This window comes from Bos grunniens, chromosome 11 (assembly GCF_055505025.1).
Source record: "Bos grunniens cultivar Pamir isolate PY7600 chromosome 11, Bosgru_T2T1.0, whole genome shotgun sequence".
Lineage (NCBI taxonomy): Eukaryota > Metazoa > Chordata > Mammalia > Artiodactyla > Bovidae > Bos > Bos grunniens.
This window is the reverse complement of record NC_141175.1, coordinates 80351833-80377345: the sequence shown is the minus strand read 5'-3', so window position 1 is coordinate 80377345 and position 25513 is coordinate 80351833. Positions and strand designations below refer to the sequence as shown.

Below are 25513 nucleotides of genomic sequence, written 5' to 3'. Positions count from 1 at the left end.
TATCCTCTGCATGCGCTACCATTCAGCTACCACTTCGCATGTTACAGAGGAGAGTGTGGAGGCAGAGAGATGGGAAGAAGTTTGCTCAAGACTGAACACCAGAGCAACATCAGGGTCAAGGCAGGCATTCTCCTGTCAGAGGGAAGGGTGTCTGGTAAACCCAGGAGAACATCGAAGGGGACGGGACCCAGCTTCTGGTTCCCTGATGAAACTTCCCAGCTGGGACCTCATGTTTCCCACACTTGAAGGGCATTTCCCAAGCTTATCTGAGGGTGCTTGAGGCTCTTGTCAGACAGTCAGCATCTTGAGTCTTATTGAGACTTAATCTTATCGAGATCAGTCCTTATTGAGTCAGAATCCAGGAGATGCTTGTGAACAAGGAGATGGAAAAACACGGCTGCAGGACCTTGCCACTCACAGTTTGCATGCATGCATGCGTGTGTGTGTGTGTGTGTGTGTGTGTACGCGTATGTGTTGGGGGAGATTCCAGCAGCATTTGGGATCACCTGGGGACTTCTTAGGACTGAAGAGCCTTAGGTCCCTCCAACACTGATTTAATAAGAACCCTGGGAGATTTCCACAAAAAGTGCCTCCCTGGGTTTCCAGTTCCTCGAGGAGGTGACATTGTGTAGGGAAAATCAGGCCTGTAAGCTTAGTCATGTGATTTCACTGATCTGAGTTCCTGGCTTTCTTCTTTATAAATTGGCACTAATAACACCTGCCGGGGTTGTAATGATCAGAGGAGATTTTTCAAAATTTAGAAAGGGTGACTACTACTGTTGTCTGGCTCCTGCCCTTGCTATCGTTCCTTTCACTCTGGCCACCTGGGACTTTCCATCCTGTTTGTCTTCTCACAGATGCTGGCCTTCCTCCTCCACAGTGACCAGGCTGAGTGCCTGCAGGCAGGGCTCCTCAGCTTCTGCAGATAAGCTCCTAGAGAGGGTGGTCAGCATCAGGCAGGTCTTCACTTTGGCCACACCCATACTCCGCTCCATGAGTGGACAGGCCTCTGGCCATGGAAGCCAGATGCCCCATCATTCAGTGGACAGACTCTGCAACTGGAAAACTGGGAGAACAATGACAGACAGAGCCACAGTGCCAGAGGGACAGACCCATGGCCAGGGCCTCAGCCCAGAGCTACAGAGCTGGTCTCAGCAACAGTCCTTGTAGATGTTGATCTGTGTGACGGGCTCACCTTTTGAGGATGCTTGTGGTTGGAGGATGGCTGGACTGGGGCCAGCAGCTGAAACAACACAGGAGTGGGAAGATACCTGTAGCAGAAGATGTGGGTGGAGGGAGGTACCATAGTGTCACCAGGGGAGGTGTTCCTCAATCAGCTAGATGGCTTCGGGATGGAGAACAAGATAGGACTGCTGCCAGCCTCTCCGGAGTGCATGGTATGTCTTGGGTCCAGACAATTCCTCCTCTATTAAGTTTTTTCCAACACAGCTTCCCTGGTGGGTCCTGGAGCCCCTCAATCTGCCTCCAGTATTCGTGATAGATGTCTGTCTTAGACTTTATTGTCCCTTCCCTTTCAGTGTTATGCTCCATCTGGTTTGTCCCCATAAATGTCCTCTTGTGTGTCAGATCACGTCCCCCTTGAATTTTTATCTCAGAAAATAGAATAGTTATAGTTACATGACTTCACTGAGTTTGATTTCCTCGAAGGCAGAGGAAAAGCATAATCATTAGACCCTGTTTCCCAACTCATTGTAGGTCTCTTATTCTGTCTCCCCAATTGCAGATGTTATTCAATCAACAATAATAATTTCTGTGAGTCTTCCGTCAGGGGCATCAAGTTACACTGCTTTAAGTCCTATTAAACCATCAGCCCAGAATTTCTTCTTGGGGGTGCCCCCCAGCTTGCTGGGACACAGCCTTGCATTCTCCCATGTGGGTGGCACTTTAATCGGGTCACTCCTGAAAAACGCAGATATTTTCTCCCCAGATCAGATTCAAGTAGGCTCCTTGGAGAACATTCTTCTGAACAATCTCACAAAGATCCCAAAGGAGGTTTTTATTTATTTATTTATTTAAATCAAGACTCTGAAACCCTAAAACTTAAAATATTGAGGACCTCTAATATTGAGGGATCTCCACAATTAGACCCTCCGATCTCCACGTGGGGACAGAGATGACGGAGATCCGAACCTCAGCAACCAGCACTGTTCTGAGTCTTGGGTGACATCGCAGGTGCTCTTGTAGGTTTCTTTTACACCCTCAATCCGGGGGGCCTTAGTCATGAATGGAATCTGAAAATGAGCGTCTTAGGACAGGGATGCCACTCATCAGGCTGTCTTGGAGGCAGTGTTGGATTCTCCTTTCAGGGCCTGGCGAGCTGGTCCCAGGAGATTTGCTGATCCTGGCAAAACCCTTCTTCCCAGCCCTTCTTCCTCTTTCTTTTCCCAGGTCCCCACCCTCTTCCTCTCCCTCTTCCCTTTTCTGGCCCTCCCCTCACCTGTCTTTCTCGAGAGCCCTGTCCAGGGCCCCCTCTTTCTGGGTGCCCCGTGCCGGGCCCCTGCAGGCGGGAGACGCATCACGCCTCGCCCTCGGCGCCCCTGAGCGGCCCTGCCTCCCCGCGCGGCTCCGCGGCAGATGCAGGCACCTCCGCTTTGTTTCCCGTCCTGGAGAGGAGCAGCTGCCGCACTAATTGCCACCAGCAGGGGGTCCCGGCCGGGCTCACACCCCTCCTGCCGCTTAGGAGGCGGCCCAGTGGGGGCGGTTTTCAGGAGCCCAGTGAGCTAAGCCAGCTTTGAGCATTATTCCAGGAATTTTAAACACTCGTTAAAGGCTTTGCCGTGTCTCACTTCAGTACACATCATGCTCCAGTTACTGCTCGGAACCGCAGGGGCATCTGCCTGGGCAGCACTTATCAATATTTTAGCACGAGAAAGGCAAATGATGTTGAAACATTGAACTATATTTCCATCTGCTCAAGCTGAAATGGGACAAGCACAGCTCAGGAAATGGAATACCTCCTCCCTAGCTGCCTCGGAAGCAGTGATACCCACCAGTCCAGCTTCTGCTCCTGCCTCAGTTTCTTCTTCACCTCCCTTCTCCCTTGGCCCTCAGTGTTCATAGCTTGTGGGCAAAGTTTGAGGAGCTAGATACCGGCTAGATGTTAGGTTTGTTGGTAGAGTAAAAAGAATCCGAGAGTGTGCCCCGCTCTTGTTACAATGTGCCTTATTGATGGATTCAGAGGGAAAAGCAGGGTCCAGTGTCCCCTGCTCCCCTGCGGTGTCAGGGGATGATATCTCCGTCCCTCGTGTTGGCTTGGCTCGGTGCCTGCCGAATGCCCTCCTGCAGTCAGACGCACATATGGGTGGTTAGACCTGAAAAAGGAATGCACAGCATAAACAGGTGGACACAAAGCCTTTTTAGTATACTCCCCTTTCCCCTGGAATAAAACAGAACTTACTGACAGGAAAGAATCTTGAGAGATACTGATGTTCTGTTGTCTCAAAGGATTTGAGAGGTTTCTAGGGTGTGGAGGCCAAGGATAGCTGTCGTGGTCCCTGAGATTGGACATCTCAGATGATTCAGTGGTCCCCTCAAGACAAGGCGCGTGGGGTAGACCCACTAGCAGGACCCCTGAGAGAGTCACAGGATTCAGGGAATACGGAACCCCCCACTCTTTTTGTCCCAAGCCCTAAAGCAGAATGAGGGACTGCTTCCTCCCAGCTTTCCTCAGACTATCTTTTTGCAGTTTCTTCTCTTTGAGGCCGTTCTGTTTAATTGGACTCATCTACAGGGTTTCCCTGTGTGCTCAGATGGTAAAGAGTCTGCCCACTATGTGGGAGTCCCAGGTTCGATCCCTGAGTTGGGAAGGTCCCCTGGAGAAGGGAATGTCTATCCACTCCGGTATTCTTGCCTGAAGAATTCCATGGACAGAGGAGCCTGGCAGGCTATAGTCCATGGGATCGCAGAGAGTCAGACACGACTGAGCGATGAAGACTTACTTACACACACAGAGATGTAGGGATGGTGGGGTGGTGAAGGACATGTGGCAAGAGGTAGGGTCAGAGCCTGAAGCCCGCAGGACTCACTCTGCTGTGAAGGGCATTGTGGGATGGTCTCATACCTTAGGGCTTTCGGTATATACTTTTGTCCTGGGTTTTAATTCCCCCTGGCTCCCATGCTGATGGTCAGGCTGGTGGTAACTTGGGAAAAGGGGCTTCCATTGTGGCAGCAGCAGCTGAGAATGAAGGCCCATGGCTATCATGGGCGATTATGGGCTGTGGGAGCCAAAGACCCACTGATTTCATTCATCCCTCTGCTGGCAGACAAGACCACTCACATCCCCAGCCAGATGGAGGAAAAGTGGTTTTCAAAGTCTTCAGAAATGGGTCCTCTTCCTTGGTCAGGGCAGGGGACAGAGGAGGAAAAATAGCTAGGGGCATTTGAACCAAATGTGCAAGTGCTAAATGACATCATAAACAGTCATCTCTGAGGTCCGATATCCTGGAGAAGATTGCTGACATCCTGGAGAAGAAAATTCTTTGCAGGCATTTGTGTCTGGGTGACGCTGGTAGGGCGGTGACAAATGCCAGTCCTGCAGGAATTTGGAGAGGCTGCCCAAGCGATGTAAACATGGGGACCTATTTGTACATTTTAAAATGTACTGTGTTTACTTCTATCAGGAAAGAGTGCTCTTTATCCTCACCATCTCTTAAGACTCATGATTAATGTTAAAATGTTGAAAAGACCTAGCCTCTTACCCTCCCTTGATCATAGGAGACGGGGCTGGTAAGGGGGCAAGAAAAGAGGGCCTTTTGGAAGATGTGCGAAGCAAGCCCATAACAGGGTCATGGTGGGCCTTGGTCTATGAGGGGTCCACCCAGCATGCCCCACTAAGGCACCAGGCAGAACTCTAAGAAGGACTGGTAAAAGAAGGCAGAGGGAATCAGTCAGTGCATTGGCTGTAGACAACCTATGTGAACCTGAGTTGGAATATAGCATGAGTTAAGATCGGAGTTATTCAGAGATCAGAAGGTTACTCAGGGTTGCAGGCATCTTGAGAATCAAGTTATATGGCTGCCGCCTTGGCAGGTGGCATCCATCACTAACATCCTCAGACCATTTCTTCTATAGGCACCAGGGTCACCTAGTCTAGCATCTGTGACAATGTTTAAGCTCTTAGCAGATCTAATCAGCTCTGAGAAAAGGGCCCAAGGTTTAGGAATAGGAGCACTTGGATCCACTCCAACTCCCTATCATTCCCCACTGCGGGGAATATACAGTCAGGACACAATCCTTATTGCACTGGGGCTCTCAAAATGAACTCCCTTTGACCTTCACCTCTGACCTAGGGGTCAGTCCGTTCCTCTTTCCAAAGATTGGAAGCTGCTGGAAGCAAACACTGCCACAGAAGTATGAATGAGTCACACCTGTCCACCCCCAGATGTCTGCCTGTCACTGGGAGAAAACAGCTCCTGCTGGGTTTTCTGAACACTCATCAGCTGGCAAAATGATCCAACCCCAGATGCCCAGGCCAGTGCAGGCTTGGAGGAGTTGGTGCCCAAAGGTTCTGGGTGAGGCTCTGGAGAGTCACTAATCCCCCACTGAGGCTGTCCCTGGAGCCTGGCTGATGTGTGGTTGTATGCTGGGCCCTGGAGTGGTGGCTCATGGGGTGACTGGGATCCAGAGAATTGGAGAAGTCATCAGTTTGCTGGCTGTGTGCTCTGCCTCTCCCATATTCCTGTCCTCAGGAGCTAGCACAGAGCAGTAAATGGCTCCATGGGATGCCTGCGAACCTGGGCACACACAGGTCCTCCTGGTGCCCCCTGCAGGGCAAAAATTCCACAGCGATGGTGGTTCTGGTTCCAGGGTCTCCCCACATGCTGAGCTCAGTCACTCAGTCGTGTCCAACTGTCTGTGACCCCATGCGCTGTAGCCTGCCAGACTCCTCTGTCCATGGAATGTTTCCAGGCAAGAATACTGGAATGGGGTACCATTTCCTACTCCAGGGGATCTTCCCGACCCAAGGATTGAACTCACATGTCTCATGTCTCCTGCATTGGCAGGCAGATTCTTTACCACTAGCGCCACGTGGAAAGCCCTTTGCTATGGGAACCTATATTTTTAATAGAGATGAGCCTCAGAGGCAAGGAATCTTGACAGGTAAGTGTTAGCATTCTATCCATCTTGGAGGTGATTTTGATGCGGGTTTCCAGTAGGGACCCTTATGTCCCTAATACATACACTTTTCTGCCTGGGAAGTGCTGACTGGAAGTTCAAGGTTTGTTCTGAAGGCCAGATGGACTCTCAGGTAGGACAGGCAGAGGGATGAGGTGGAAAAGTGCTAGAAAATTCCCTCTGCCTCCAAAGACCTAACCTGCCATACCCTCCTTAAATCCCACCATGCAGCATCACCTGTCTTTGGGCAAGTGTCGTCCTCCAGAAACTCCTAACAAGACAGCTCTCTCTGTAGAGTCCATCTCTCTTTCCAAAGGTTGGAAGCCGCTGGAAGCAAAAACTCATTTCATTCCACTCAGGACCCACCTGCCTGTGAAATGGGCTGCACCCCCATACCTGCCCACTCCCAGGAGCCCAGTCCTCCGCCTTCCCCCACAGGCTAGCCCAGGGCCACCAACTCCTAGGTTCTGAAGCAGTCCTTTGGGAGAGTGAGGGTGACATTTCCTCTTTCTCTCTCTCTCTCTCTCTCTGCCATCCTGCTGCCAGTCTCCTCCCAGCCCAGCATTTAGGGCAAAGGCATGGGGAGCCAGACTGTCTGCCCCCGCCCAGCACTGTTGCCAGGAAGTGTCGGGAACAGCTCTGCCGCCCTGCCCCTCGCGCCAGTCACTAGGATGAAAGAAACCCCAGAATGGCAGTTTGGGATTATCTAGTGCCCTGGGCCAGAAAGGCTCCCTGTGAGGATTAGTGGCTTCCTCTTGAAAAAGCCGCAGCCACTCTCTCAGACAATACCTCCTCTCTTGCGGATCTCCTGCCCCCTCTTCTAACCAAGCAGCCCAGGGTCCTCTGCTGTGAATCTGTAGAGGACAGCTTATCTTAGGAGAGGTGATGGGGAACTCACCACCTCTGAAGGTAGCCCACTCCATCTCCAGTTCTGGACAGCTCTATTATTTTTGTGCTGACTGAAGCAGAAACTCTGCTGTTTTTCCCATGGGTCATGGTTCCAAGCCTGCAGCTCCATCCAGGGCAGTGAAGCACTAAATAATCCTTTGCTCAAGGCACAGAGAAAGAGTGCTTGCTCCAAGCTCCCCTCTCCATGGAATTCTGAAGTGCCCACTGGCCACAGGATATCACTCTTCCTAGTGAGGGGAGACTTTCAGGATTGTTGTCCTCAGTAAACTTCCCACCGCTCCCCCAGTGGCCCCTGCTGTCCCTTCAGACACCTATCAACTTTCTGTTCCATTCAGCCATCACTCCAGCCAGGTTCATATCATCCCAGGCACCTGTGCATATGCTGAGTGGGGCTTCTGTGAGTTTCCTCATACCCCCTGGTACTCTGAACCCCCTCACCCACAAGTGCTTGTCCTGGAACCCCTCACTAGGTTCTGCTAAGCCCCTCTACCTCTTTCCCCATCAACATAAAGCCTGGGTCCCAACCACCAACCCAGCCACTGGGGGGGCAGTAGACTGGAGCCCATAGCAAAGGGCCGACACGCTATGTCTTTGGAAGCAGAACCCACAGCCTTTCTCACTGAGCCTGTCTGAACCCCAAACTTCAGAGTGTGTATTTTTTAATTGTGGTAAAATATATGTAACATAAGCTTCTCCATTGGAATCATTTTTCAGTCCACAGTTCAGTGACATTGAGTACATTCACAATGCTGTGTCCCCATCACCACCATCCATCTCCAGAGCTTTGTCATCACCCTCAACTGAACCTCTATATCCATGAAGCACTGACTCCCCATTCCTCTCTTTGCCCATTCCTTGGCAACCACGATTCCACTTTGTAGCTCTGTGAATTTGAATCCTATAGGCACCTCTGCGTAAGTGGAATCACATGGTATTTGGCCTTTTGTGATGGGCTTATTTCACATGTTTTCAAGGTCATCCATGTTGTAACATGTATCAGAATTTCATTCGTTGTTAAGGCTGAATTCCAGTATCCATTCTGTGCATTGTATTCATTGTATGCAGGTATCACATTCTGTTGATACACTCATCCGCTGATGGACACTTGGGTTATTTGCACCTCTCTGTTATTGTGAGTAATACTGCTATGAACTTGTGGACAAGTATCTGTGTGAGTCCAGAGTGTGTATTTTACATGCTTCCCAAAGGGCTCCTCCCTCTGCCTCTGTAATGGGCCCTACGTTCCTGTCAAATGGGGACTTCTCCCGTGGCAGGGCAGGAACCTCTCAACGATGGTAACACCTTGAGCTGCTTTGCATCTTGTCAAGGGCTCCTCAGGTGGTGCAGTGGCAAAGAATCCACCTGCCAGTGCAAGAGATGTGGGTTCAATCCCTGGGTCAGAAGGATCCCCTGGAGTAGGAAATGACAACCCACTTTGGTATTGTTGCCTGGAAAATTCCATGGAAAAGAGGAGCCTGGTGGGCTACAGTCCATGGGGTCGCAAAGAGTCAGACATGACTGAGAATACACAAACACACACATATAACACTTTTTAGGGAATTTTAAAAACCTACTGTGTATTTAAAGACTATCAAGTGTAAGCCCAGTATTGGAGTAGATATACAAGCTGCCTGTTTTCATGTGAGGCCCTTTTATGTATTGTTGGGATTTTTTTTTCTAGATTGGACTGGTAAATACTACGTTTGAGGTTGGGCTGTCATCTTTGTAACTGCCTTGGTATTTTATCATCATATTTATCACTTTGGATATATAAAATCAGATACATGTATTTATAGAACAGTAAGAAGACATATTTAATATGTCTTATTTTAACTAGATAAGAATAAATCAATAAAAATGATTAAGATAAAAAAACCCAAGCATGCAATGTATTTATCATTCCAGTACTGAGCTTATACTTGGCTTTCTTTAAAAACACAGCAGGCCTTTTTGACTCCCCAAAATGTGCTGATGCAATGCCAATGTCCCTCATCCTCATCTTCCTACTCCTGCCTTCAGAACCTTCATAAGGGCTTTGATTAATCAGTGTGTGATACCAGCTAGGGAGTCTGGCATTTTCCAAGGGACATCTTAACCCAAAGCAATGGATCTGCAGTGAAGGAATTTCAGACATTAACTCTGGGCAGAAGAGAGGTTTGCAGTGAAGAGTTCTTCTCAAATTGTGCCTCTTATTTTGACAGATCCAGAAACTCCAGACTAGGGGAGGAATAAGTTTACTTATTCCATCCCCTCTTTTACGCCCCCAGTCCTCTTGATCTCACCTTCCTCTGCCTGAACATCAGATATACCGTCACCACTGAAGCCAGCCCACAGCATCTCTGGACTCCCCTCTGAAGAGCTCTTCCTTCCCAAGTCAATGACTCTCTCCCTGTTGCTTCCATTATGGGTCCATTGTCTAGCCCTTGGAGCTCTTTGGTACCATCAGCCCCTTTTTTCCAAGCGCAGCACCCCACTGCATATTACAGACCAGTACCCAGTCGCCCTGAGGGTGACCATGAAAGTGTTAGTTGCTCAGTCGTGTCCGACTCTCTGCGACCCTGACTGTAGCCCGCCAGGCTCCTCTGTCCATGGAATTCTCCAGGTAAGAATACTGGAGTGGGTTGCCATGCCCTCCTCCAGGGGATCCTCTCAAACCAGAGTCTCCTGCGTTGCAGGCACAGAACATCCTGGTTTTTAATGTTAGTTCTAGAACTCCGTGCCCAGACCTGACTTAGGACTTCAGGCCAGCAACAGCCACAGGGACCTGGTTGGTCCCGCTCCACTCTTAGTCTTGAGAGTAAGAGCAGTGCTGATAGCAGGGCGTGGGGAAGGGAGGGAAAGGCGCCAGCGGCTGTTGGCTGCCAACGGTTGTCGACTTTGTACATGTATTATCCTATTTAGTCTTAGTCCCACTTCATCGATGGGGAAACTGAGACTGTGTGAAGTTAAAATTCTAAGACTCCTGACAAGAGTTTGGGGTAAGCACAAGCGACTGCGATCTCACTTTTTGAATAAAAGTAGCAGCAGCTCCTCTATTTCCCTAAAGCAGGAAGTGAAGGGGGAGAAAGAAGGTGGTCCTTATATCCTCAGGAAATCTACGGGACTCTCTGAGATGGGAGTGTGGGAAGGGGGACCTGCACTGCTTCGGGGAGAAGCTGCTGGCTGTTGATAGGACCCTACCTGGTGTGGACTGGAGCAGCCCCCCAGGGCTGGTCTAGCCTGTCTCCCAGACCCCGTGGGAATCCAGCCTCTCAGCCTGGCCCTCAGGGATTGTGGAGTCAGCTGCCTAGGCTGTTGCCTGGCTTTCAGCTCCGTTTTCAGCATATCTGGCACTTGTCTCTCTGAGCTGAAGCCAGAGGAGTTCAGGAAATGTCAGAGGTAACACACACACACACACACACACACACACACACACCACTGGAAGATTCCTTACTGGGTGTGGAGTTGGGCGTGATGTCCACATTTGGTTGTGGCTTGGCTATTGTACCCATCAAGTTAACAGAAGAAAGAGCAGAAAGTGGGGGATATTGAGGCTCCTGTCTGCTTCTTATCTCTTCAGCTCCTCTGTACCCCACTCATGGGGTCAGGGTCCTAGCAAGGATATATAATTCCCCAATCAAGTAAGAAGAGGGTCTGGGGACTTCCCTGGTGGTCTAGTGGCTAAGACTCTGAACTCTTAATGCAAGGGGCTGGGGTTCAATCCCTGGTTGGATGACTAGATCCCACATGCTGCAACCAAGACCAGACACAGTTCAGTTCAGTTCAGTCGCTCAGTTGTGTCCGACTCTTTGCGACCCCATGAATCGCAGCACGCCAGGCCTCCCTGTCCATCACCAACCCCCGGAGTTCACTCAGACTCACGTCCATCGAGTCAGTGATGCCATCCAGCCATCTCATCCTCTGTTGTCCCCTTCTCCTCCTGCCCCCAATCCCTCCCAGCATCACAGTCTTTTCCAATGAGTCAGCAGACACAGTTAAATAAATATAAAATTTTTTAAAGAAGAGGGTCTGAATAAGCTGAACCGGAATCAGAGTTACCAGGCTATCTCCAGGGGGAGAGATGCCCCTTCTGACTTTTTATGGCTGCCTCTTTCTTGCCCCTTTGTGGGCGACTCACCCACAGTGTGGGTGACCCACTGGAGTGGATGTGAACCTATAGCTTGGACCCAATGGGCTGACTGCCTTGTTTCCCAAGTTGGGACTTTCTCTCTGTTGCTCATGATTCTGCTTTTTCTTATTCTTACAGATGGAGCTACTGAAGCTAGGAGCCAATTTAGGAGGGGACAGCAGAGGGGCCATTCAGACCATGGTGGCTGGTGGTCCCTCCACCAGTAGCTGGAGTTAAAGGAATCTTCCATGGGATCCTGCATGGGTGCCCACTGGGTCCCGAAGTAGGGCTTGGGTACGGGTTCATGGTCCATCTGCTTGGAGATGCAATTTCTTCTTTGTAAATGAGAGCGGTGATACCCACCTTGTGGGTTTGTTACTAAGAGTAAATGGAGCAAAACACCAAGCAAGTTCTTAGCACTTAATAGGTGCTCAATAAATAATGGTTATTATGATTCTTGTAACTATTATTTTTGCTTTGTCTATTATTATCCTCTGGCACATTCTGCCTTTGGGAATTTCCGGGGAGGCCCTGGGTTCAGGAGCCCTTGTGTCACAATCTCCTAGCTCTAACTCCTTCTGATACCTGGCATCAGATACCTACATCCTCATGGATTATGGTTTTTTTTTGGTCTTTGGGCAGTGTAATTACTCACAATGTTTATTTTCACAAGTTTTCTGACATAGATTAATTTCATAATCATAAAAAAGGTTATCACAACTTATTGCTTAACAAAAACAATTATAAAACAGTAATACAGAACATTTGCTGTTTAAAAATATATATGTACATAAAGATACTAAGATAATAAAATGCAAAATAACTTCATTTGAGTAGTGAAATTGTAAACTTTTATTGTTTTCCAAATTTCTTATAATAAAAACATTACCTTTGTAGAATGAAATTATGTTAAAAGGGGGAAAGTTCTTGCCTGCTTTACCAGGAAAGGTGTTGTCCTTTGTGGCAAGCCTGCTTCTTCTTCTAAGTGCCCCAGTTTGGCTAGTGATCCATCATCCCCCAATATGTGGAATCACCCCAGATCCTCCCTTTCCCTCTGCCCAGTGTGAGACCCACCTCCCAGTCCAGCTGCTCAACTCCAGGAAGGGTCAGTCAGTGGCTTACCTGCACCTGGAGTGTTTTACAAGAGTCCTGAACAGGTAAGCATTTAGCACAAAATTTTTGTTTATAGACTTCCCTGATGGCTCAGATGGTAAAGAATCTGCCTGCAATACAGGCGACCTGGGTTTGATCCCTGGGTTGGGAAGATCCCCTGAAGAAGGGAATGGCTTCCCATTCCAGTATTCTTGCCTGGAGAATTCCATGGACAGAGGAGCCTGGAAGGCTACAGTCCATGGGGTCGCAAAGAGTCGGACACGACTGAGCAAATAATACCTTCACTTGGCACTTCCTTGGTGGCTCAGATGGTAAAGAATCAGCCTGCAATGCAGGAGACCCAGTATTGAAATCTCTCTCTCCTATATGGAGGGCCTAAGGGTCACATTCTCTGCTTCTTTTAAGGGAGGTGTCAGTGATGGATGGATAGGCAGGAAAGAGGCCATGGAAAAGCACTGTGAATCTCTGGTCTAGCAACAGAGCCCTCATCCTCTCTAAACTTTAATTGAACCTTCCATCACCCCTCTAGAGCACTCAGGAAAATGGAGTGACCGTGTCTTCCTTCTGTAGGATGTGTCGACCCCAGGCCCAGAAAGGACAGGGGACTTGCCTAAAGACACGGAGCACATAAAAGGATTAAAACATTGGAATGCAGGACATTGAGGAAATTGACATTGCCAGGGCCTCCCAGTTCTCAGACAAAGCTTCAGTGTGTTTCTCTGGAGCCAGAAAGAGTGGGTGAGTTGACAAGGGGATGACACAGAGCTTTGGGGGCTGCTCTCAAAGCCACAGGTTTGGGAAACCTGTCTCAACACTTACACGGGAGAAGGGAAGAAACACAATCAAAGCAAGTCCCAGACAATCTTTGGCTAAGAAACATGTTGGAACAAATATCGTCTATTAATGCATATATATGGAATCTAGAAAAATGGTACAGATGATCCTATTTGCAGAGCAGGAATAGAGATGTGGACGTAGAGAAAAGGACTTGTAGACACAAGTGGGGAAGGAGAGGATGGGACGAATCGAGGAGTCACACTGGCATATGTAAATTACCGAGTGTAAAACAGCTAGCTAGTGGGAAGCTGATGTACAGCACAGGGAACTCAGCTTGGCGCTCTGTGATGACCTAGAAGGGTGGGATGGGGAAGCAGTGGGAGGGGGCTTACAAGGGAGGGGCTATACTATACTGTGGCTGATTCATGCAGGAGTCAACATTGTAAAGCAATTATACCCCAATTAAAATAAAACAAAAGAAAAATATGATGGAAAGAACTATTCTAGGGAAGATTTCTGTATGACACTGTCTCTTCCTCTGATGAGGCACTGAGTTCTCTGTTTAGGCAGGAAGCCTGGCCCCTCAAACTAGGCATAATCAGGCCCTCTTCGGCAAAGCTGAAGATACCCAGTGAGCTGTTCATAAATGCACAGAATTGGGCATCGCAAGGAAGGAGATTTAGGAGGAGCGAGCAGGCTGGGGCAAGGGGGCAGAAGATGGAGGAGGTGTGGCCAGGCAGAAATAATGAAGATTGACAGGGAGGGAGAGGGTGATGGTATGTGGCCACAGGAACAAGTGTAGGTGAAAACACCATGACGGCTGGTGTTTACCAAGCACCCAGCGGGTGCCAACAGCCATGCAAAGTAGATACTGTAGTCATTTTACAGATGAAGAGTCAGGTTCAGAGAAATCAAATAAATCATCCAAATTCACAGTGGCAGAATCAGTGTGGAGCTCAAGTCTAAGTGACCCCAGACTCCAGGTTCTTCCCTTAATGCCACATGGAGAAAAACATTGGGTTTGGATGTGGGAACCACAGTGACAAGATCTGTGAGCCTAGATGGGGAATAAAGAAGGATTTTACGATATGGGCAAATGTCTCAACTGCCACCTCCATAGACACACACGCTTGGTCCCATCCCTTCAAATGGCTGGAAAGTGCAGGATTTGGGAGTAGAGAAATCAGCTTAATCTTCCCAATTATTGAGTGGACAGCCTCCCTGTCTCAGCATGTCATAAAATTATGACCTCCATCAAGTCTCCCAAATAGAGTGTATCACACACGTTAGACCTTAATAAACCATCTGGTGCCTGATAGAAGTCAATCATGTTTTTGATGATACATCAGCATTACTGTTGATATTGCCACTGCTTATTCCAAACTGAGCTGGTGAGGTTTTAAGAGGCCTAATCTAACAGCATAGATGGTCATCTTGTCTGAACCCTACCTCTAGGTCACCACCCCCTCCACACCTCTCCTTGCCCATCCAAGTGGTGACATCACTTCTCTCAAATTTTCCCCTGGAAGGAAACTCTGAATTCTTCTTGAGAATGAATTGCACACCCTAAGAACAAGGTTTGAACTGCGGTGTTTTTTTTTTTTTGCTATAGTTTCTGCTTCCTATCCCTCTTCCTTCCTCTGCAGCCTGAAGAACATTTTCAATGCATTAAAAAAAAAATGCAGAGATTCTCAAAGGAAACCAATCATGTTGAAATACAGTGATCAAAATGTTTTTAAAGTAGTGATATAGTAATATTTGTACTTCTGCATTAATGGATTACATTATAAGATCTTCCAGCAGGACTAACAACCACTGGAGTTTTGAAGCAGTGATATGTACAGAAGATACTTGTTAGACTGTGATGGGATTTGAAAGTATCTGTTATCATGGCTAGTACTGCTGTGGTTGTCTGCTTATGTTTGTAACTTAAGAAAAGATGGAAATTTCAATGAGAAATTAGTGAAGATAAAGATGTCATTTTTCCCCACCGAAGTCAAAGACTCCTTGGAAGCTTATCCATTAATCTCTTGTCAGGGAGGGAAGGAGGGTATCTGTGTTTTCCAAGTTTGAAAGCTTGTTTTACAGTGGTCTTTTCACTTGGGAGCCTATTAAAAATGTAAATCTCCCCTCAACTCTGCCCCTCCATGAAAATTTAGTGAGTCAAAAACTCTGGGGTGAGGGGATTTCCCAATGCAGGGAGTCTGGGTTTGATCCTTTGTCAGGGAACTAGATCTCACATGCTGCAGCCGAGACCTTGTGCAGTAAATAAGTAAAAATGTAATAAATAAATTTCTTAAAAAAAAAACCAAACCAGCATGGGACCCATCAGTATGAGTTTGAACAAGCATTTGGGTGGGTCCGATATGTGCTCAAGTTTGAGAACCCCTGTCATAAAGTGGGAGTGGGAGTGAAAGTATTAGTTGCTCAGTCGTGTCTTTGCAACTCCAGGGACTGTGGCCCACCAGGCTTCTCTGTCCTTGGAATTCTCCAGGCAATAATACTGGAGCGGGTAGCCATTCCCTTCTCCAGGGGATCTTCCTGACCCAAGGATCAAACCCAGGTCTCCTGTATTACAGGCAGATTCTTTATCATTTGAGCCACCAGGGAAGCCTCGTCATGGAGCAGCTCCGTGTGACCCCAGAGATGGCAGCCCACCAGGCTCCCCTGTCCCTGGGATTCTCCAGGCAAGAACACTGGAGTGGGTTGCCATTTCCTTCTCCAATGCATAAAAGTGAAAAGTGAAAGTGAAGTCTCTCAGTCATGTCTGACTCTTAGCGACCATATGGACTGCAGCCTACCAGGCTCCTACATCCACATGGGATTTGCCAGGCAAGAGTACTGGAGTCGGGTGCCATTGCCTTCTCTGTCGTGTAGCAGGGAAGGACGCAATTTCTGAAGTGGGCTGCATGGCCAAGGTGGCCCCTTCCCCACGATCAATCCTCCTCTGTTTTCTCTCTCTGCTTCCTCCAGACCAGCTCTTAACCTGAGGTGAGCTGGTGGTGTGGAGTTTAAAAATCCAAGCTTCTTGTTAATGCATAACGAAGGGCTACAATGCAGCTTCTGTAACAGTGCAGAATAAAATACAGCTACAGGAACAGCAGCTAAGATTTTGCTCCTTTATGTACATAAAAAATAATTGGTCTTCTAGTTATCTCCATAAAAGTGAGAAAACTTGGTTGGCTTATTAGCACCTTTATTAGCACTAGGGAATCATTAGATACCCTTAATAGCTTTCTAATGATCCTTAGAGGAGGGAACCATTTTCAAGGCATCTGCTGGCCATTACTGGGTCATTATGGAGCCTTTTAGACCTGGTCCACACAGAATGGGGCACTGGCAAATTGATGAGTGTGGGTACGGGTTTTGGATCCCGTGCTGGTGAAGGCATTCCGTGGCTCACCGGTCCATGTCTCTTCCTTCAGAACCACAGATGTGTCCTTCCTGAAAACTCAGGGAAGAGGACGCTGATCATGGTAGGCTCACAGGGAAGGCTGTCTATTTGAGTTGAGGGCAACCTCAGAGGAGCTAACCCTCCTCTGGCCCTAGCTTGTTTTTTAAAAAAAAAATTTTTTTTAATGTGGGCCAATTTTAAAGTCTTTATTGAACTTGTTACAATATTGCTTCTGTTGTTCCTGTTCTGGTTTTTTAGTGAAGCACGTGGGATCTTAGCTTCCCTACCAGGGATCGAACCCGTACCCTCTGCATTGGGACCTGACATCTTAACCTCTGGACAGCCAGGGAAGTCTCTGGTCCTATCTTTTTAAGGGAGGTGGGCATGTTCATCCTATCTCCATCTCCTTTGAGAAGGTCTGCTAGATCTATAACATATTAATTCTCCAGCCCCAAGAGCCCAGGTTTTGAAAGGCTGAAGGCATATTAATAAGCCCGACTGTGGTTTCCCACCTGTCTGGGATGTGGCTCCCCTCCAGGTCTTGGGTCTCTGGGGGACTGAATTTTAGGGCAAGTGTAGGCAGGAACAGAGGAGAAGGCAATGGCACCCCACTCCAGTACTCTTGCCTGGAAAATCCCACGGACAGAGGAGCCTGGTAGGCTGCAGCCCATGGGGTCGCTGAGGGTCGGACACGACTGAGCGACTTTACTTTCACTTTTCACTTTCATGCATTGGAGATGGAAATGGCAACCCACTCCAGTGTTCGTGCTTGGAGAATCCCAGGGACAGGGGAGCCTGGTGGGTTGCTGTCTCTGGGGTCGCACAGAGTCGGACACGACTGCAGCAGCAGCAGCAGGAAGGAACAGAACCAGCAAGCAAAGAGAAGCAAGCCTATGTTTTTCCAGCAGGTGGCACCATAACTTAACCTTCCGGTGCCTCCATGGACAGGGAAGTTGGCTCTGAGTTTCCAAACCAGGAATGTAAGTCGCCACCTGGGACTCCCCTTCTCAGTATTTGGGGCTTTGATAACCCTTAGGACAGCAAACTAATTCCAACCAGCCTTCTTCATATCACTCTCCTCGCCATACCCGCAATATTTCTGATTCTTTATCTCAGCTTCATAAACAAACTTGTCAGAAATATTTATTGTCTTAAACCTCCTGAAGTCCTGAGGAGGAATTGGGGCAAGTCCTAACTATGCTCTCCATCACCCTAAAATTCTGGAGTTTTCTCCTGAACACCCCTAGTCTCCCTGTAGAAAGATCTGCTCTCCAGATGTAGTTTCAATCTAATTTTCAACTTAATAATGAGACCGCTTGCTAGACTGACACTCTCACATCTCAGGGGCTGGGGAGGCAGTGAGGAGAACACGCCCTGGGTTGAACTCTGCCTTTGGGAAGATGAAACCCTGACCAATCAATCATCCACAGCAGCATACATTTATGCCATGTTACATGAAGTACAACTCCATCTCCTTTTATAGAATCTCAGAATTAATTCACCTAACTCAGCTGTTCAACCAACGCATGGTTGTAGTGTGACAAGGCAAGGGAAGTCAAGTCCCTTTCCAGTTTGCAGATGATGTCATATCTCTTTAAAAACTTTTCAAACCATGGGAGATACATGCGTGAAGAGATTTGCCCAAGGATTCCTGGCTCCTCCGTGGCAGGATGTACGCAGGACACCCAACTTCCAGCTGAGCCCTCTCCCATGACCAGCTCCTCCCAATCCCCCTTGGCAATGTCTGTCCAGTTCTTACCTCTTACTGAATGCTGCCCACAATCGTTCCCTTCAGTGTGGTCTGTTCCACTGTTTGGTAGCTATGATTTTTGAGAAACACTTTCCTTATTGTCTGGTTATTCTCTGCTGTATAACAACTACCTCCAAATTTAGTGACTTAAAAAAGTAACCACGTTGAACCCTTCTACACTGTTGGTGAGAATGTAAATTGGTGCAGCCACTAGGGAGAACAGTGTGGAGATTCTTTAAAAATTAAAAATAGAGCTACCATATGCTCCAGCAATCCCACTCTTGGGCATATATCTAGTGCAAAACATAATTCGAAAAGATACATGTACCCCAATGTTCACTGCAGCACCATTTACAATAGTTAAGACATGGAAGCAACATAAATGTCCATCAACAGATAAATGGATAAAGAAAGATGTGACATACACACACACACACACACATATATATACACACACACACACGCACACATATATATACACACACACACAATGGAATATTATGCAGTCATAAAAAGGAATGAAATAATGCCATTTGCAGCAACGTAGATGAACCTAGAGATCATCATAGTAAGTAAAGTCAGAGCTGCTGCTGCTAAGTGACTTCAGTCGTGTCCGACTCTGTATGACCCCATAGACAGCAGCCCACCAGGCTCCCCCATCCCTGGGATTCTCCAGGCAAGAACACTGGAGTGGGTTGCCATTCCCTTCTCCAATGCATGAAAGTGAAAAGTGAAAGTGAAATCGCTCAGTTGTGTCCGACCCTCAGCGACCCCATGGACTGCAGCCTTCCAGGCTCCTCCTTCCATGGGATTTTCCAGGCAAGAGTACTGGAGTGGGGTGCCATTGCTTTCTCTGAAAGTCAGAGAGAGAAAGATAAATATCGTATGATATTTCCTTAAATGTGGAGTCTTAAAAAAATGATACAAATGAACTTATTCACAAAACAGAAACAGACTCACAGGGACTTCCCTGGTGGCTCAGAGGCTAAGACTCCAAGCTCCCAAATGCTGGGGGGCCAGGTTTGATCTTTGGTTGGGGAACTAGATCCCACATGCTACAACTAAGAGTTGGCAGGCCAGAACTAAAGATTCTGCATGCTGCAATGAAGACCAAAGATCCTGCATGCTGCAACTGAGACCCAGCCCAGACAAGGTTGAAAAAAAAGAAACAGACCCACAGCCTTAGGAAACGAATTTAGGATTACCAAAGGGGAAAGCTGGGGAAGGGATAAATTAGGAATTTAGAGGTAACATATATACTACTATATAGAAAATAATCAACAAGGATTCTACTGTATAGCACAGAGAACCCCACTCAATATTCTGTAATAACCTATATGGGAAAAGAATCTGAAAAAGAATAGATGTGTATACCTGAATCACTTTGCTGTATACCTGAAACTAACGCATTATAAATCAGCCATGCGTGCGTGTGCACTCAGTTGCTCAGCTGTGCCACCTCTTTGCGACCCCATGGACTGTAGCTCACCCATCAGGTTCCTCTGTCCATGGAATTCTCCAGGCAAGATACTGGAGTGGGTTGCCATTTTCTACTCCAGGGAATCTTTCTGACCCAGGGGTCAAACCTAAGTCTCCTGTGTCTCCTATATTGGCAAGTGGGTTCTTTACCACTGTGCCACCTGGGAAGCCTTGATCAACAGGATCATAATATAAAATAAAAATTTAAAAAACATCAGCCATGTTCTTATATCTCATGACCTCATGTGTCAGGAATTCAGAGATCACTTGCCTGATTCATCTGTTCCCTGTGGCATCGACAGAGGTCCTACAGGGGCACTTAATTGACTTGTGGGCTGGTCTGCAGGGTGCAGGGCAGCTTTTCTTGTATGTCTGGCTCCTTGGCCTGGGTTGGACCTGTCAGGGCCCCTTTTGGTGCTCTGGCACGTAGCCTCAGGGAAGTAGGGCGTTTTACACCAAAGCTTAGAGCTCTACAAGTGAGGGTTCCAGTGATGAAGGTGGAAGTTTTATGGCCTTTTACAACCATAAAAGTCACATAATGCCTCTTCCACTGCATCCTACTGGTTGAAGTAGTCAGAGGCCCCACCCAGTTTCTAGGGGAAAGGAGATAAATTCCGCCTCTTGCTGAAAGAGGTGTAAAAAGATTTGCCACCATGTTCTGATTCACTTAGTGAATCAAAATTAGCTTTTCTAAATCTGCCTTTAGCTCTACACTCCTTCTTCTCTATTCAAATTATTCTGTTTTCAATTCACAAAATAATCCATTAGGGGTGAGACAAGAAAATAACAGAACTTACCTTCATATTTTAATTTTACCTATAAAATTTTAAATGGAGCTTTACTAATATTTCACATATAGATTGAGGGGCTTCCCTGTGACCCAGTGGTAAAGAATCCACCTGTCAATGCAGGAGACACGAGTTCCATCCCTGATCCTGGAAGATCCCACATGCCGCAGAGTACCTAAGCCCATGCACCTCAACTATTGATCCTGTGCTCTAGAGCCTGAGAGCCACAGCTACTGAGCCCATGTGCCCCAACTACTGAAGCTCCCTGGAGCCCATGCTCCACAGCAAGAGGAGCCGTTGTAATGAGGAGCCAGTGTACCTCAACTAGAGAGTGTCCCCTGCTCACCACAACTAGAGAAAAGCCCACACAGCAATGAAGACCCAGCACAGCCAAAAAGAAATAAATCAGTAAAAAGTGAAAAGATATTATATAGGTTGAGGTTGGTACCCACCTTCAGATCTTGTTTCAGGTGGAGATATGCTACCTGCTGTCTACAAGATCCTCTGAAGGAAGAGGTGATGTTCCCCAAAACGATTGTCAGCAAGGCCCTTAATCGTTCATCTTCCTTGTGTTAGAGAAACACTTGAGTGCCAGGATGCTCATTGCAAGATTTAAGGAAGTTACTCATGCCCAGTGGTTGAAGAAGAGAATTTTGCAAATAATCTTTAGGTTGAAAAACTAAACAATAATGCAAGCAGAACAATGGGGGGAAAAGGAAGCAACGAGAGAACACTACACACCTATTAGAATGGCCAAAGTTCAGAACATAGACAACATTCCAGGTAGCTCAGTGGTAAAGAATCCGCCTGCCAGTGCAGGAGACACTGGTTTGATCCCTGGGTTGGAAAGTTCCCATGGAGTAGGAAATGGCAACTCACTCCAATATTCTTGCCTGAAAAATCACATGGACAGAGGAGCCTGGCAGGCTGTAGTCCATGCAGTCGCAAAGAGTCAGACATGACTGAGCACTCATGCACACACAGATAGATATTGGTAAGGATGTGGAGCAACAGGAACCCTCATTTGTTACTGATGGGAACGAAAAATAGTACAGCCACTTTGGAAGACAGTTTGGTGGTTTCTTACAAAGTTAAACATATTCTTACCATTTGACTCAACAGTCAGTCTCCTTGCTATTTACCCAAAGGAACTGAAAAATATGTTCATGCAGAAACCTGTACACAGATGTTTATAGCTACTTAATTCATAATTGCCATAACTTGGAAGCAACTGAGGTGTCCTTCAATGGATGAGTGGGTAAATAAACTGTGGTACATCCCGACAATGCAATATTATGCAGCATTAAAAAGATATGCTATCAAGCCATGGAAAGCCAGGCGTAAACTTAAGCGCATATGGCTACGTGAAAGAAGTCAATCTGAAAAGGCTATATACACTGTATGATTCCAGCTATGTGATATTCCCAAAAAAGGAAAACCGTAACAATAGTGAAAAGATGAGGGATTGGAGGAGGTGGGCAAGATGAATAGAGGGAGTGCAGAGGATTTTCAGGGCGGTGAAACTATTCTGCATAATACTATAATGGTGGACACACACCCACATACACTTGTGCAAACTCATGCAAAGTGCAGCATTGCAAGTGAACTCTGCACGACGGGCTCTGGGTGATAATGATGCATCTGTGAGGGGGCTATGCTTGTGCTGGGGAAGACAGTGTGCGGGAAATTTCTGTATCTTCTGGTCCATTGTGAACCTAAAACTGCTCTGAAATTAGTTTATTAAAAATATATATTCTAAAAAAAATAAAAATAAATATTCTAGGGACTTCTGTGGTGGTCCAGTGGCTAAGACGCTGCACTTCCAATACACGAGACGCAGGTTCAATCCCTGTTTGGGGAACTAAGATCTCACATACCGAGGAGCCTGCCTGCCTTGGCAAAGACCCAGCACAGCCAAAAAAAAAAAAAAAAGAATAAAAAATTTAAATATATATATATTCTAATGGCAAATCAGGCACCTGTTCAGTGACATTTTATCTGATGACACTTCATCTGCTATGTTATTGGGTAAAAACAATGATATTCTAATCAGGACAGACCCAGTCAGATGAAAAAAAAAATTGAACTTATCAAGGGCTATTTGAAATATGAATTTGTATCCATTATTGTTATTGACGTCTTGTTAAAAAATAAGATTTTTAGAACATTATATTCAATTTCATACCTCATTCAGTTCACATTATTTTTGTTTTCTAATGTATAGAAAAAGTATACAATATACTTAAACAAATGGAACATGATCAAATGTTTTTTATCTGACATAGCATATGAACAATATATTTTAGAGACCAATGAAATATATTTATGGAGCATGTACTATATGAACATACTATACTAAATACTAAGGATGCAAAACCTTGTAAGGTCTTTGCTTTCAGGTATTTTGGAAGGAAAGATAAGAAATATTAAAAAAAAAAAAAGTAGTTGGAGTGAAGTTACATGACAGAATTGTTTACAAACTAAAGTAAGTGTAGGTCATTTCTACCTGGGGGAGACAGTCAGGTAGGTCTTCACAGAGGAGGTGACATACAATCTGGGGTCAGAGTGGAACCCTCACCTCTGCAACCAATGCTTGATGGCAGATGCCTGCCCTCTGGTTCCACCTCTTCATTGAACCTTCTCAAGCTCTGTTTTGGATTCTGGGCACAGTGATCAATTTTGCACACAATGTCCCATAGAGCAGGAAGGAGAATATTCCAACTCCCTCCATGGTGACATTTGGAGCTAGAGCACACACCCCATGAGGGTAGGGCCTACCTCTGACACGTGTTTATAAACTGGCACTTGGTATGATGCCTGGCACATCAGAGACTCTTGATCAATGTTGTGCAGCTGAACTGCATTGACCTTCTCAGCTAGACAAGCTCATTGGGTAATGTCTTTGGAGAGGAGTTAATAATAATCTCTGTGCCTTCACCTCCAGCTCCCCAACCCACAGGTTTAGATTATTATGTACCTCCAGTCGCTTATTTGCTTGCCTCGGTTTACCTGTCACTGGTCTGCCTACTCAGATGCCTTTATGAGATCTTCCTGAATTTGTTCTCAGCCTCTGAGTCCTTCACTCACTACTAGAGCACAGTGTCATTTGCAAAACTAGCGGTTTCACCATGGCCCTCCAGATCATTTATAAAAATGAAATAGTTTTGGTACTGATTTTACCAAACCTGGGGAATACCAAGGTTTTACCAAGTCTGGGAAGGGGATAAAGTCAATATTTTATGCCTTCCAAAAGCTCATCACAGCCCCCACCCCCACCATTGCTATCAAGGAACATCTGTGGATTTTTAAATCTCTTTCAGGGGTATGCCAGCCTGAGAAGGACCCAAAATAAAAGTGGGAACATATCTGGTAGCCTCTTGGGTCCAGACAAATTAATCTAGGCATAGGAGTAGCTGGAAACTTTCTTCATTTGGTTGCCCGGACTATGCTGAACTTATGTTTTCACAAGTGCATGCGTGGGGACAGCATGCACTGGAGAACTAGGAGTTACAACTTCTCAGTTAAGCCATTTCTTTGCCTTAGGCAATACTTTGAATGCAAGTTTTCTGTACTTTTGTGAACTAGGCATGGTCAGAGAATACTACACCTCAGAGAAACAGTGAAAGAAGAAAAGCAAATTACACAAGTAAAAGAGCCATAGGGTTCCAGATAGGAATATTATACTCTTTGAATTTGGAAAAGTAGTTTTCAGTTAGAATTAGATATACCTACACATGTGAGAAACCTATGGGATTAGTAGCTTAAATAAAATAGGGGTTTATTTCTCTTTTATATTAAGGAAATCTGGAGTAGGAGGTTGAGGGCTAGAATACCTACTCCAAAGTTATGTTAGAATCAGGCTCCTTCTGTCTGACTGCTCCACCAATTTCAGCATGTTGCCTCATGGTCCAAGAAGGCTGTGCTAGCTCCGGCCATCGCATCTATATTCCTGTCAGCAAAAAGGAGGAAGGGAGAAGAAAGGGATCCTCTTCCTTGAAAAACACTTCCAAAAGTTTACATACAACATTTCAATAATATTCATTAGCCAAAACTTAGTTGTGTGGTATGTTTAGCTGCAAGGGAGGTCAGAAAATGTAGTCTTTATTCTGCGCAGCATTTGGTCAGTTACAGATTGCAAGTTCTATCATTAACAAAGGTGTGGAGACTAAATTACAAGGGTCAATAGCAGATGGTGGTGAGGTGGGAAGATATAGGTATAGTATATCATTTACCAGAAAATAAATGATATTAATAGCCTACTGGGCATACATACAAAGTACTAAAGAGTGTGAAAAATAATTCTTTATATTTTTCCGCTTGGGTCACCTGGTTGGTCTATCTCGGAAAAGCTGCTTCCCTGGTGGCTCATATGGTAAAGAATCTGCCTGCAATGCAGGAGACCTGGGTTTGATCCCTGGGTCAGGAAGATCCCCTGGAGAAGGGAATGGCTACCCACTGCAGTATTCTTGCCTGGAGCATTCTATGGACAGAGAAGCCTGGAGGGCTACAGTCCATGGGGCCACAAAAAATCAGACTCAACTGAGCAACTGTCACTGTCATTGTCCAGAGAAGCAGAATCAAGGGAGGCCATATCATATACATAGATTTAGTTCCCTCTGGTAACCATTACTCTGTTCTCTGTATCTATATGTTGGTTTTCACTTGTTTTGTTCATTTATTTCATTTTTGCTTGTTCTTTATATTCCACATATAAGTGAAATCATATCCTAGTTGTCTTTTTCCATCTGACTTCTTTTACTTACCATATACCCTGAAGGTCCATGTTGTTGCAAATGGCAATATTTTATTTTTTTAATGACTGAATAATATTGTATTGTGTATATATGTGTGTATATATATATATATATATACACCACATCTTCTTTATTCATTCACCTATTGATGTGCACCTAGGCTGCTTCCATATCTTGGTATTGTAAATAATGCTGGGATAAACATAGGGGTGCATATACCTTTCCAAATGAGTGTTTTTGGGTTTCTTTGAATACATATTCAGAAGTGGGATAGCTGTATTATGTGATAGTTCTATTCTTATTTTT

At 46.3% G+C, this 25513-nt stretch overlaps 1 protein-coding gene across 1 annotated transcript in view; it reads left to right on the top strand.

Annotated features, from left to right (window-relative positions):
* Positions 1 to 11621, top strand: part of SIX3 (SIX homeobox 3) — a 41375-nt gene extending 29754 nt beyond the window's left edge. Inside the window, exon 4 of the mRNA XM_086323793.1 lies at positions 11291 to 11621. Within this exon, the coding sequence (XP_086179919.1) occupies positions 11291 to 11389 (99 nt within the window). The 3' untranslated portion in view covers positions 11390 to 11621. The remainder of the gene's footprint in view (positions 1 to 11290) is intronic.
* The last annotated feature ends 13892 nt before the right edge of the window (positions 11622 to 25513 follow it).